Genomic DNA, 15179 nt, shown 5'->3' with positions numbered 1-15179 from the left:
TTCTTCATTTTCTTTTTTAGTTTCCTCTCTTGTCCTTTATCTGTTTCCTTTCCCTCTTTATGTCCTTCCTTTCTTCCATTATTCCTCTCTTCCTTATTCATTTCCTTCTTACCTGTCCTTTCCCTCTTCTTTGTTTTTCCTCCCTCCCTCCCTCCCTCCCTCCCTTCTTCAGTTCTTACCTCTCCTTTTTTCTGCCTTTCTTCCTTTCTTCAGGTTTCAATTCATCCTTCTTACCTTTTCTTTCTTTCTTGTTTTCCTCTTTCCTCATTCCTTCCTTTTATCCCCCCCGTTTCCTTCCCCTCTGTCCCTTCTTCCATCTTTACTTTCTCCCTTATTCACTTCTTTCTCACCTTTCCTTTCCCTCTTCTTTTTGCTCATTTCTTCCTGTCTTGTTTTCCTTTTTCTTTCTTTCTGTTTGCTTTTTCTCTTTATGTCCTTCCATTCTTCTATATTTCCTTTTTTCCAGTTTCAGTTCCTTCTTACCTTTCCCTCTTCTTTGCTTTCCTATTTCCTCCCTCCTTCCTCTTTCCTTCCTCTTTCCTTCCTCCCATTTCCTTTCCTTTAAACTTCCCTGTTTTGTTCCATCTTTGCTTTCTTCCTTCTTCAGTTCTTTCTCTCCTTTCCTTTCCCTCTTCTTTTTCTTGTTACTCCTTCCTTCCTTTCTTCTGTTTTCCCCATTTCTCCTTCCTTTCTTCTCGGTTTCCTTTTTCCTCCTTACGTCCTTCCGTTTTTCTATCCTTCCTTTTTCCATATTAAGTTCCTTCTTACCTCTCCTTCTTCTGTTTCTCTTTTTCCTCCTTCCTTCCTTTCTTCCCTTGCTCCCATTTCTTGTCCTTTGTAACATCCCTTCCTTCTTCCATCTTTCCTCCCTCCTTCCCCTTAACCTTCCTCTCCTCAGCTTCCCATTCACCCTTCATACCTTTCCTTCCTTCCTTCCTTCCTTCCTTTGTTTCTTTCTGCTGACACTTGAGGAAACATTTCCTCCAGCTCTCGTTGCCAACTTTATGTTCCATGGCAACTGGGATGATGGTTTGTCCTCCCGCCCCCAAAGCCCCCATCCCATCCCCCTATTTGGTCCCAACTTAACACACACATTCATGCTGAGACACACACACACACACACACACACACACAAGAACACACACTTAAAATATGACAGACACACATAAGCTCAACACATATTCTCCTATGAATATACACATCTCTCTCTCTCTCTCTCTCTCTCTCTCACACACACACACACACACACATACGCGCACACACACCTCAGTCCCCTTCCAACACCATTGACAGGGAGACAAACAGCGGATCTGTGAGGTTACGCGTTTAAGAGAAAAAAAAAAAAAAAAAAGGAAAAACACCACAACCAGCCAAGACCTGAAATAGACGAGTGGTGGTGGCAGCGGTTTTGACAGGCAGAGTGAAGCCGCTCGCTGAACGGCTTCATCCAGGAGGAGATTAGAAACACACACAGAGTTTGAAGTGTGCATTATCTTTCCAGGGATGATCCCAAAATAAACAACAACAATGGCGAAATCTCCCAATAATTAAAACGCCTAATCCACTTCCTGGTTGGTGATGACCGTGGGCTGAGCGTGTCAGCCGGGACTCGTGGGGATTGTGTGGCGTTTATGTTTAGACGCTTTTGTGTTTTAAGGTGAATTTATCGCCCTAAATACGAGGACTTACATCCAACGAGGAGAGGGCTTCAAAACCAAAATTTATTCACAGCATTGTGTGAAGGTTGTCATTTCAAAATTCTAATTCTACGTGAAGACGTGTTTGGAAAAAAAAATGTCACTACTTATCCTCAAAAGCATCAGATACACCAAATCCTAAAACCTGCTTTTATTCCTCCACCTCTCTGTCTGACTGACGTGTTATTTTTATACACCTCTGTGTTTCGTGCTTCCATCCAGGCTCATGTCTCCTTTATGTCCTAATTTTACTGTTGATGTTGTCTTCTGTAACCCCGTTTGGCAACCTCCACCTATTTTTCAAAGCATTCAGGGACAAACTGCGTTCTTTGTAGTTGGAAATTTCTGTGCGGTGGCAAAAGACCTGTTAATACAGGAGATTAAAAGTGAGGATGTGATGTAAAATCACTGTGATGTGGTGTAAGAGCTGGGTGTCGAACCTCTACACTTACTTGCAGGGGATGATGTGAAAATTTCATGTCCTGATTATCCCGCCATTTCCATTGGCCTCATCTATTTGACTCACTACCACATGGTATGGACCTAGTTTACAAATAACTTTGGGCTTATCTGATTGTAATAACAAAATTACTTTAAACAAAGATGGATGGTTATAATAATACTTAGGCAAATACCTTTCTCTATAAGACATTAAGCTTACATTCTTACTTTAAAACAAAATATGATGCTCATCTCCCACATGATTATCATCACAGAGGTTGCAGATCCTCTGGTCTCTGTCCAGTCCTTTATATCTTCCTTTGACTTAAGGAATTCTGGTGTTGTTCAATCTAAAATTACAAATAGCCCATTTGTACTTCTGGTTTTCATGCAACAGATACTTCGCTTGTATAAACTCTTGTTTAATTTTGACATATATTCAATATTCAATTTATGGTATTATCCGGATAACATTCAAAATATGCTTAAAACTCCTAAAATGGCACTAAAACATGCTGGAATACCTTCACCTGACATATTTTTGAGACAAAAATATTTGTAATGCATCGCATATCATGATACTTGATTAGTTCTACACTTTTAAATTTGATAGAGACCAATTTGATAATGATTAATCTGTTTGAGTCAATTAAAAAGAACGTGAATGTGAATATTTTCTGGTTTCTTTACTCTTTAATAGCAAGATGAATATCCTTGGAGTTGTGGACCAAACAAGACAGGCTTTAGGAGACACTTATGGGTATTTTGTATTTTTCCCCCCACCATTTTCTGACACGTTATAGACTTAATCATTAAATAATCGACAGATTAGTTGACGATGAAAATAATGGTTAGTTGCAGCCCTAATCACAACTAAGACACACACATGGCATTTTATCTTTGGATATTAAAAATGTCAATGCCTGTTTAAGATCTTTTGCATTTTCTTTTTTAAATTGGTGCACTTGCAACCTGTTTTTTTTATTGTTGGTTGCCCAGCTGTGTTTTTTATCACAACCAGAGATGAAATACTTTATCATTCCATCCCTTCTTCCAGATATTATATTATTATATCTTTTTATTATTATTTTCGTATCTGTACAAAAACCCAGATCAGCACTAGGGATGTTCCCAGATGTTAAAACAAGGGTTTCAACTCAGAAAACATAAAACAAAATATTGTGTATATAAGAGCCATTTGAAATTGTTAATGACCAAGTTGTATTTTGAACACCACTGAAATGTGTGGCACTTTTTAACATGCGTTATGAAGACTGCCCATTATCCTCCGAAACATCTTACTACAATAAATCTTTAGGAAACATTCATGATCATTACAGTGGAATTTCATTGGGTGATCGCAACTGCAGAAAATAATAAGTACCTCAATAATAAGTTTGACCGATTAGTATTTCTGTTATCTAGCAACTTCTAGACGACAAATCGCACACATCCGTAATCAGCACACTGTGAAGACCTATAATGCAGTCGCAGAGTCAGATGTGAGTCGGTTGAAACTAACTTGCTGACTAAGAGCTGGTGACATTTTAAGTCCTGTCCCACTGTCCCTTCAGTTACAAACCTCCTCATCATGTTGACATCAATACATCCAGCCATCCTGCTCTCACGACATCAGAAATATGACGTCAACTGAATGAAATTGAAGCTATGGTTCATTAAAAGTGTTTAAAACGTGATGATAAAAGTAAATAGTGTGCTCTGCTTTGGACTGCATCCTGGCACTTGGGCCCTTGGTGGAGTTTAGCCACTACCCCACTAATGCAAACACTAAATTATATAAAATTAAAGTAAGACATATTAACTCGACTCTTTTCTCTCTTATGACATATCATATACATGTAAAAAAAAAAAAAAAAAAAAGGTAAAGACAGTTCAATAAATATTAAAAACACTGATGAAAGCCTTGTAACTCAAATTTTGGGGATTACTTCACAAGTACAAGTTTTAACTCTTTAAGGTCATAAAGCTCTCCCAGAACTCATAAGGATAATGACACCAACAACATACAGAGATCCAGCTAGAATAAATATTTCCACAACCTTTGTGTGTGTTTCTTTCCTTATTTCCTGATGTCAGGAATTGTTGACACCCTGAAGACACAAGGGTTTTTTTTCCACTGTATAACTGGCCAGTTTTTGGGCCCATTGGTGGCCCTTGAGTAGCTGCTAAGTCCAATTCAGGCCTTGAGCCAATGCCGCTTTGTTATGAGTTTTTAAAATGCCAAATAAATTGACATTAACTGATAAGATGAGTTAATCCAATGCAGGAGGAGGACATACTAGACAGGTGTGAATATGAATACAATGTTTTTTAAAGGTATGTTAAATATATATTTTTAACATCACTAAACCAAAGTCACGTCTGTCAACCTGAGCGAAACACAAAGTGTGTGGACCCAGTTCAGTGTCGGCATGTCCCAGCCTCTGGCCTCGCCCCAGCCTTTGGAAACCGCTGCTCTCATGGTTGTGTAGGTCTATAGAGTTCTAATTAGCTGCATTCACAAACAGCGCCGGGCTCATCAAAATGCCGAGGCCTGCAGAAAGCCACAGCAGGGGTGAGCAGAGGGTGTGTGTGTGTGTGTGTGTGTGTGTGTGTGTGTGTTGCATCTTGTACATGTGGGTGTTTAGATGTGTGTGCGCAAGAAACAGAGTGTGATTTGTGTACAGGGATGAGTGCATGCGTGTGTGACACCAGTGTGTGTTCCTGTATCAAAAGGAAAAAAACCCCCACAACAATCTCAAAATGAAGACACACACTGAAGCAGCAAAACGAAGCCCAACTACAGATTCTACAGAAACTGGGCCTTTTTTTTTTTTCCCTTCCCAAAATCGTAACATTTGTCGTCCTTCCTCGCATTTGTATGCACGGCACGGGAGCAAACAACACCGCCGAAACCGCAGAGCACAAACAACAACAACCACACAACGAAGCAGTAAACAAAGAAGACGTCTCGGCATCTCTCTGTTTTCCAGCCAACAAACAAAATGGCTTCCGAACGCCGTTTAGAGGCAAATAACATGAGCGGGAGCAACAGAAACGACCCGGCTGTTTTCTGTGAAAAGCTTCCAGAAAAGATTTTAAAAAGACAGTATCCTCCGGAGGTTGAGTCTGTCTCATGAAGAATGAAGATATGATGGAACGTAACGCACGTGTAGTACAATATAGGGAAACGCAGCACCACCTACAACTTGACATATGATCACATCTGTGAGGTAACATATAGAACTGCACATCCAACCAGAGAGAAAGCAGCAGCATAGGATCATATCATATCATCACTGCAATATAAATACCTGCCATATGCTCACTGAAGATACTATCAATAAATAAGAATACTGGGGATAAATTTAGCAAACTTGATTGTTCATCAATTGATTCAAGCTGAACAACAGTCAACTGACAACTCACAATCTCCCCGACTAAATCTTTTTAAAAGAAACTTCTTAAATGACATATTTGAAAAGAGAAAACAGCTCCCAGCAATCCAACAGAACATCATCATCACTCCCTGATCAATGACTTATAGACTAAAGCACTCTGGTTGCATTTAAACTCCCCCAACACATATGCAGTGTAAGGAAAGACACTTCAAGCCCCAAAGTATTTTACACTGGAAGGAGGTAAACTACAGCAAAGTTACCCAGTGGAGAAATCTAGTTCAGTTAACTACAGCTACTTGGAAAAGCTGCTCATACTACTTTCTTTTACAAAAGAACTGACAGTGTGATATGAAAATATGACAAAATATAACACAAAAAAAGTAATGTGCCAGCATAACATGTCACTCACTTGAGCTAATTGCAGAAAGTACCCATTTGCTCACAGGTCATACACTATGACCTGTGAGCCCACTATTCATGAGAAAGTGTAGGAGTGTCAGCTTTGGTTTTGTATACAATGTTCATCAGTCAGACACCTGCTTCCAGGAGTCCAGGTGGGGTTTTTGCACTGAGCAGGATGACTCACTTAGCCATGTGACTTCTAAAAATATCAAGCACAACTTCTTTGAACATCTGTTAATGAAAAGTAATAATTAATACTTATGACTACAGTAGAGAAGCAACAGCAAAATAAAAATTAAAAAAAAATTCCTTGGTAAATAAGTAATCAATCACTATGCTACTATGAATGTAGGTGAACTACCAGAAAGCTGCTGCACATAGATACACATAAACATACATCAACAACTCACTGAGGAACCAACTCACTCACTCAACAAGCCAGCAGAGATGGGACAACATTTTGGTATCTGAAGTGTTCTGGTTCCCATTTGTAGTCCCGTTTGCAATCCAAGCAGCATTGAGCAATCACGTTTGGACGGCAGATAAAAGTGTGTGAGGAGAGACGTAACACACTGGCTGTTGTCCGAAGACAAGTTAGCTTCATATTAGCTTTTTACAAATGTATCTGAATTAATATGCAGATATCTGCTTATAGAGATTAGCCAAATGACCAGCACAATGAGGAAGTCTTGATTCAGATATCTGCTTACTACACCGGATCTACCGAAATATTGGCTCAGAAGTTTATCATCATCAGACCGATAGTCGATAGATTCCGAGAATGGTACCAGTAAGCTTGAAATACAATAGAGCAGTGGTTCCCAGGTGATGGGTCGTGGGTCCATACCAGACGAACCGCAAGTAACTCGCAAAAGTGTTTAGTTTGTAAAAAATACACTTTATTTGTAAGCACAGTGAATTCTGGCACCCAGATTTTATTTTTAAGTGCCGTTTCCTGCTGTAGATTGAGTGACCGACAACTACTTGACAGAGACAGCAAACTAGCTTGACAACATGGCCTAATGCAAGTATGACACTGAATACATTGAACTGTTTGGACCGTGAACTAATGAGTATGGAGAAATCTGGACCCTGTGGCTGGACCAGTTGGGAACCACAGCAATAGAGGAAGTCCAGTTTGAGTAAGACCTCCATGAGTTAGAAGGCTTAATGGACATACAGCGGTTTTTATACTCTGACAGAGGATTCTACAACTCTGGAAAGTCACAATTATTTGATCTTTTGTCTCAATGATCATGAGAACGACAGTATAAATGTGGCATTCACATTATAAACTTATCCACCAGGATTGAACTTATTTAAAATTTTGTTCAGACAGCAGTGACATCAGTCTGAACATAGCCTAAGTGACTGACTGACTGACTGACTCAATCAATCAGTAACACGCTGAGTCGTTACAGACTGACTCTTTGACTCACTGGCATCCGGACTGACTGACTGACTGAATGAATCAACCTGTTCTCATTCCAAGGGCATCAAATACGGCAGCCTGGTCAGCAGCGTTGGCTTTTCATATCAACGGACAAGGCTACTACCCTATGAGACGCACCAGGCTTTCAACCAACTCCAATGTAAACCCATCCACAGCATCCAGTAGAAAGAGCGAGAAAGTCCAAGTAAGACGGACAGGAGGGGAGGGTAATGGATGGGCAGATAACCACAGGACTTTCACCCAGGAGGCCGGTGTTTGTGTCCTGTGTGAAACCAAAAGTCAACTCGAGTTTTTTAACCAGGTAAACCTAACCAAGTAGTGCTGTTGCCTTCACCTAAATAAGTCTGGTAGTGAGGCCTAAATTTTAAAAGACCTGTAGCATGTAACAAGCAGAATTCGACAGACATTGGCCCGTCCAAATCTGATGCTAGAGGGCTACCTAGAGCGTTATAGTTTAAGCATAGAGCCACTGGCCAAGTGGCTATATTTGATGAATTTGGAGTGATAATGTTTAGAATGAATGAATGGCTCAGTGTATGGGTGAAAGAACCACTGACTGACACATGAAGCAGCTTTCCTAACTCCCTTGCATTACCATTTACTAATCTCACCAGCATTCAGAAGTCAAAGCCACCACGTTCCACCACTGATGAAACCTGTTTGACACCACTGTGTAGAATAACACAGTGAACTGATCTCCACAACACACACACACAGGCAGGAAAGAATGAGAGCAGCAAATCAGGAAAACAGGAAGTCTCCTTCAGGAATGAACTTGAGCAGCTGAAAAACAAACTTGTTGCCCAAAAATAAAGAAACACGACAAATCAAAACATCACCTCACGGCCTTTTTTTACACCGCAACATTCATACGTCATTTCCTAAGATGTACAGCACACGTACAAAGTTCCCATGAGCACAGATACCCAGGTATGTTGCAGGTGATGAGAAAAAAATAAACATCAGTAGTCACTTGGTCAAAATCAAGCACTAGTGTGTATTAATCCACCTCTAAAAATAGTCCCCAATAAATACACTAACTTGTTTGAGTAGTCTTTGCTAAAAACCACAGTGCCTAGCTATTTCGGGAGTTTGCTTATCTTTTTTTCGTATTTATTTAAATAAAACCACATATTTATTGAGTCTTATTAGAGATGGATATCTTCAGTAGGAATCAAAGGGCTGAATGTGAAAGACAGGGAAGTGTTGAGAGATGGACTAAACCATAATCAAAGCCATATAATCAGACCAGGCCACCTCATTGTTTAAGCAACATGTGACATCTTAACCAAAATTTTAGTGCAGAAAACCAACAAGCTCCACAAAGCCAAACAGAGCATTCAAAGAATATAAGCATATCAAAAATATCCTGCAACTTTTCAAGTCTCCTCAAAATAAAAAGTAATCCACAAAGCAAAACAGCATAAAACCCCCAAAACTGCATCTGAATGTACAGAACATAGTCATACCCACACAAGAAAATCTAAACCGCAACCAAAGCAGCAGTGAGCAGGTGTAAGAGGAAAGAGAGGAGGAGGCTGAGAGAGAGTTGAAAGAAAAGAGGAGGAGATGAAGAAGAAGGGGGGAAAAAAAAGGAGAAAGCTGACGTACTTGAGCCGGAGAAATGTCCGCTCCCCAGGGAGGTCGGCCCGTTCTTTCCACTGCTAACAGGAGGGGAAAACATCTACAAGACAAACAGAGCGCACATTACCTCCGAGAGCACTGACACTGCAGACAGCAAGACACATCTCTACAGAATCATCACTGCGGCTAAACATGAAAAGCTTCATTCCAAAACGCCAGGGCAACATTTGGCTGAAAAAAAATGCTGCTGCCAGATTTTCATCGCATTATAATCTTGTGGGGAAATGTTTTAAATTTAATGTTCTTTATTTGCATCTTATTAAAGCTTTGTTTTTCTGCTTTTAATATCGTAAATGTCTCGTTTTGGAAGGAAACTCTTTGTGGATGTCTACCAAGAAGACAAAAGGTACATCATCACTAGGGCTGGGTATCATTTCAATACGAGCTTCAATTTTGGAACCACTGCCAAAATCATCTTTTTTTCAAGATATTACTGAATTTGTTTTTTATTCAACAAAAGGAGCCAAAGTTTCAAATGTCGAATATTTTCCTAGCACAAGTAGTTGTGCAAGAGGTTTCAAGCAACTGCAGTTAAAATTAGCAAGACTTTAATAGAAATCAGGATCAGAGAAAAATCTAATTATAAAATTGACCAAGAATTTACTGTCTGCAGAGGTGGGACAAAGTCACTGTTTTGCAAGTCGCAAGTAATCCTAAATCTTTGCTATCAAGTCCCAAATCATGACCAGCAAGTCCAGAGTCAGGTCCTAAGTGAGCCAAGTCCCAGAAAAAGTCCAAGAAGTTCTGAATTAAGCCCCATTTCAAGGCTAACAAGTCCAGAGTCAAGTCTCTAATCATGAAGGGTACGTCCAGAATAAAGTCTCGATAGAACTCCAACAAGTTTTAAGTCATGAAACCATTTCAAGGCCAACAAGTTCGGAGTCAAGACAGGTAAGTCCAAAGTCCATGGGAGGAGAGATTAATTCCAAGTCCCAGGACAGGTAAATCCCAAGTCAGGTTCCAAGACAAGACTAAAAATACCCGAGTCATGTCCAATGGGTAGACAAGTAAGGCAAGTCCGAAGTCAAGGTCCCAAAGCACATGTGAGTACAGTACTCTGTGTTTTAACTTCTGAACAAGTCAGTGTGTGCACTTCAACAAATTATATAAATTTTTAAGAGAATAAAAGTGTGTTCAGACCAAGCGCAAAGGAATGTTCTCAAGGCATGATTACATAGAAAGTCGATGCAGAGATGTGAAAAGAGGCAAATTCGCATCCATGGAAACTGTCTAAAGTTGAGTGAAAAATTTGCGCGATGTTAAGTTGCTAAAGTTTATTAGCGTTGAAAGTCTCCTGAAATTACTGAGAATCTGTAATAAAAGACAAATTTAGCGTCACTGTCTGGGCACCCAAAAGTCTACTACTCAGTGCCAGTACTGTAAAGAGACAAATCCAAGCAAAACCATGGTCTGAATGTGCTACTTCATTCCAGCTACCGGTTGGACTTCACTATGAACCAAGTTAGCACTAACATTAGCACTAGCTGCTTTCGGCAGTAAGCTGGAACAAGAGTTACTTACAAAGAAAAAACACTCCAGCAGCCATATCGGTCTATTGGTCTAGACACAACTTTACAGACAGCATGGTAAATGTACAGAAATAATAAATTCAAATTTTTATTAAAGTCAGTAGTCATTGGAATTATAGAAAAAGTTGAGGTGCAAGGATCTTTTAAATGTAAAGTCAAGTCTAAAGTAAACAGGTCCATGACTCAAGTCCACACCTCTTGATGCCAGCTTTCCGTACTTGAGTGTTTCCAATTCTCAACGCTATGGACACATTTCAGTCTGTATGCAAAGCACATGGAGGTTCGACACCCAGCCCTAATGACCACACAGACTCTCAGCTCTTAGCTGAACACAGATATGAAGGGTTCATTTTCCAAAACACTGTGGGAACATTTTTTGGGAGGCAGGAAAAAAAAAATTCCTCATTCAGCATCTGTGATAAATAAACAGGATCGCTTAAATCACCTGCTCAATTTAATATAAATGTGTTTTCATTCAAACGTGTCACTTTTGCCAAATGTTGGACAGCTCATTTTGGAATGAAACACTTCATATCTACTTCATATCTGACTTAAACATATGAGATAATCATCAGAACTAGTCACCATCTGCTCTACACATCTACAGGAAAATAAGCCCACGTTAAGACAGAGACAGAAGCTGAATACTGATTCCTGTTGTTTTAATGTACGAGCTACTGTAAAGCTTCCCCAAGAAAACACTTCATCAAAGCGAGACATCTGACCCCGATAGATAACCTCTCTGGATAAACACCAGGCCTGTGTGTCGGCCTGTTTGATGGGGGGATCTCAGTGATCGTGAACACACTCCGAAGCCTAACACTTTCACTTGAGCTTTTAGGGGAATTTTTCTTTTCCTTTTGAAACACACCACAATATAAGCAAATTAAAACCCTGACTAAGACAATAAACACTCGATGTGGCATTGTTCTTAATACAGCCTGTGGGGCCTGTAAGGTGTGTACGCTGGATGCTGAGGTCGCTCCCTCGCGGCTGCGACGAATGAGGAGAAAACAAATGTTTGCGAGATAAAAGATCTGATTCTGATTATTAGCAGGTCTATCGATATCCCAGTCGAACCCACTCTGAGCTGCGGGTGTCAGCTTGTGGGCGTGAAAAGACAGATGATCGCATAAATTAATGCGACCGGCCTGCGTTTTTAATGAGAAGAGACACGTTCGAGCTGCTGCTGCCCTCCTTTGTTTGAATGTTTTTTCAAGAAATATAATTTAAGACAGGCTGATTGACATTTTTGGAAACCTGTTAAGAGACTCAAGAGTTATTAAATAATGAGTAGCAGAATTTATGGTAGACACATGCATCACTATATTAAGTATACTGCATATCTCTATCATCACAGTATTCCTATAGAAACTTGATATGTCTCTGTGGTTCTTTTTTTTTCTGATAAACAGCCTCTGAAACAGCTTAAAAATATTCCAGTAATATTATTACATGGGTTAACATATATCTATGGTAGGTCATTATTAATGTATTATATTGTAAGCCTTTTTAAAAATAAATGTCATTATAATATATCCTCACTGTTGTTAAAGTGCCACCAAATAATGAGTTTACAGTGATTATATCAGACATTTATAGCACTCATACACTATTACACTTCTATAGGGGCTTTAACAATGCATTTATGATATATACAGGCCTATATAACGGATACAGTATGTATTTTTAATTATCAAAATATTGCTTTAGATGTTAAATAGTGATCTTATTGTATGTCCTTTGTTAAAAATCTCACAATAACAGTCTTATAGTGTTCCTGTGGTATTCAGAGATTATGGTGTTTATGTTCTACTGTAGCTACAGGGGATTATTTTGCAGTTATATACTTCTTTTAATAGCTTTTAAATTCAAATCTGCTTTGATAGTGTTATAATATCTCTATAATGCTACTGCATGGTCAGTTTTAGTGTGTATTTAGGCCTCATGTATGATCTTATATTTGTTTCTTGCATTAAAATTCCAGTAGCGACTGAAAGGTGCAGCAACACCAGACTCACTATTTTACTACAGAGATCCTCTGATATTATACGTCTCTATGATAACCAGACTACTCCAGTCACCTACGTTGCACACGCAGGCCTCAGCTGGGGTCTTATTTGTTTATTGCATTGCACTAGTCTTGCAGGAACTTACAATATTACGAGAAAAAATGTGAGAATAAATGTGATTTCCTCTCCTTTCTTTGCATCTCATCCAGCATCACTAGCCTCATCCTGGTGATATGTTCTGATGTCATTATGTTCATGCTGTCTCTCTACGTTTCATAACAGGATTAATGTCAGACTTTTTTTTCATTTTGGGGTGTTTCAGGTTTTTTCCCTCTCCTCCTCCTCCTCCTCCTCCTCCTCCTCCTCTTCAGAACAAAGTTGCTCCCAAAGGAGGAGAGGCGCAGGGAAAACATGGCCGAGAGCGGGGGGGGGGGGGGGCACTATTTCCTGTCCGTCAAGTTCACAACACAGGCAAAAAAAAAAACAAAAAAAAAAAAAACAACTAAACTTTTAAACGGAGTGATTTTAACAGCCTGCTGCAAGAACATTTACACTGCGGGAAAAGAAGTGTGACACATTTCTGTCGTGTGTGACTGTCATGCAGGTTCATGATTCCACATCGAGCATTTTGCATCTGAAATATTCTGTACAACACGGTGCATGGAGCAGCCTAGAAACTCACACACAGACATTAAAAATAAAAAATAAAAAGGAAACATTTTCTAAATCCTATCATGGGCAGAAGAAGCAGGCTACACATGAAGGAAAAAAGGACTTAAAATGAGATATACTACCATGGATGTTGGGAACATTTTCAAATCGCTGTTTCGCATCTATAAGACAACAAAATTACTAATGCAGCATCACAATTCTCTGCACACACACACACACACAAACAAAAATGAAAATACAAATATGCACTGACTTTTCTGCAAGTTACTCTACATAAACACACTTTTGTGCAAATACTTAGACTGAGTGAAGGCTTAAAAATGTGCAGGATTATGTGCCGTGCAACTCATACAGTAAAAAAATGTAAACAGTGGTGGCTGTAAGAAGCCTACAGGACGCGTTTATGTTCCTCTCCTGTCATCATACTACTCATTATATTCATATTAACAGCAAGAAGAAGAGCGTTAGTCCCCTTACCGCGCTGAAATCCAGCAAGTCACTCAGTTCCTTGTCTGTTCCCAAAGCTGCCATCCGCTGTTGATGATGCATTTTAGCAAAATCGCACGGACCTAAAAACATGGAAACAAATGAAGAGATAGATCGATAGGAGAGGACAGGTAGACAGATTGATAGATGGAGAGATAGAGGGAGGGAGAGGAGAGGAAGACCTCGGCTTTGCGTTTTGCGCACCGCTCCGCTCCCGGGTCTCTTTTTTCCTCCACAGCGAAATAAATCCAGTAAAACAACCTCACAAGCCTCGATCACAATTCTAGTTTTCTTTCATCCTCGGCGCAGGGGCTCAGTCCCGTCGGGTTCCTGGTTTTGGCAGCAACGAAATAAATCGCAAGAGAGAAAAAAACTGACAGGAAATAAAAGAAAAGAAAGAGAGAGGGGGGTGCGACAGGACGGGAGTGTTTTTTAAACGCGTGTGTTTTTGGTGCGTTTTCTCCAGCCGAACAAGTCCGAGCTCTCCGCGTTAAGACGCAGTTTGTCCGCCGCGGCTGACTGTCAGGCTCACACACGATATAAATAAATAACACGCTGTGTCTCCGCGAGCCTCCCGGGGAGGAAAAAGATCATCTCACAAATGTGTCAGTGGGTTGTTTCTGTTTGTGTTGTTTGTGTTGTGTGTCAGAGGAAGAGTCCAGGCGGGGTGCGCGCTGCTCCTGACCGGGCTGAGGGTCCCCTCCGCTCGGCTGCGGGTGCTGAAGATCCCCGGGTACGCAGGACGGATCCCATGTGCGTCTGGCACAGCCTCGGTGTAATAAATGTGTTCGTGCGGCCACCTAGCTTACGTTCTCGTCCAACACCACCGCGCCGAGCTGCTGCTGCTACGGGAGAGAGCAGAAAATGTGCAGGAAAAATAAATATATTTTAAAGAAAAATTGGTTTGTTGCTTTGATTGATTGGCTGATTGGTGCGGTGATTGGCTGGTTTGATTTGGAATGGGTTAATTGGGCTAATTGGGGTAGGCAAAGGTGATTCTTTTATTTTTTCCTTTTTCTATTTCACCCCAAACTAAATAAAACTTTTATTAAATCATTATTTTAAAATGTTACTATTTTTTAAGTGTTAAATATATTTATTTCATCTTTTCATTTTTATTTTTTTTATTATTATTTGCATTTATTTTACACACCTATCTATTCATGCATCTTTCTTTATATATTTTTTTGTAATATTCCTTTTTTTATTGGTTACACTAACAAGTGCATTGAAACAAGTGCAGTGCTGACCTGCATGGTAACCCCCCCATGGGTCACCACTTAAACTACAACAGCGCCAAAACCCACCTCTCTGGAAATACTTTGCAGTACTTTGCTTTTTTTTCCTCTCTCCTCTTTTTTTCCGTGCAGCCCACAGCCTGCAGGTTTAAAATGACTGGCCTATTTCTGCAAATTACACCCTGCATGTGCGGGTTTCTTTCA

The 15179-nt window shown here is 40.0% G+C and overlaps 1 protein-coding gene across 12 annotated transcripts in view; it reads right to left on the bottom strand.

The window, feature by feature from the left end:
• The window catches only part of LOC125878605 (transcription factor 4-like), a 306833-nt gene extending 292261 nt beyond the window's left edge, over positions 1-14572 (bottom strand). For 2 of the 12 annotated variants that reach the window (XM_049559905.1, XM_049559898.1), the window contains exons 1-3: positions 13729-14571; positions 13374-13412; positions 9006-9078 (exon numbers count right to left, since the gene is read on the bottom strand). In XM_049559905.1, coding sequence (XP_049415862.1) covers positions 9006-9078; positions 13374-13412; positions 13729-13830 — 214 coding nt within the window. In that variant the 5' untranslated portion in view covers positions 13831-14571. Of the gene's footprint in view, positions 1-9005; positions 9079-13373; positions 13413-13728 lie in introns of all 12 variants that reach the window. The other 10 variants (XM_049559900.1, XM_049559899.1, XM_049559906.1 and 7 more) reach the window with 8 other exon arrangements.
• Between the last annotated feature and the right edge of the window lie 607 nt (positions 14573-15179).

This window comes from Epinephelus fuscoguttatus, linkage group LG18 (genome assembly GCF_011397635.1).
Source record: "Epinephelus fuscoguttatus linkage group LG18, E.fuscoguttatus.final_Chr_v1".
Lineage (NCBI taxonomy): Eukaryota > Metazoa > Chordata > Actinopteri > Perciformes > Serranidae > Epinephelus > Epinephelus fuscoguttatus.
Note: the sequence above shows the minus strand (reverse complement) of the source record. Positions and strands in the feature narration are given on the sequence as shown.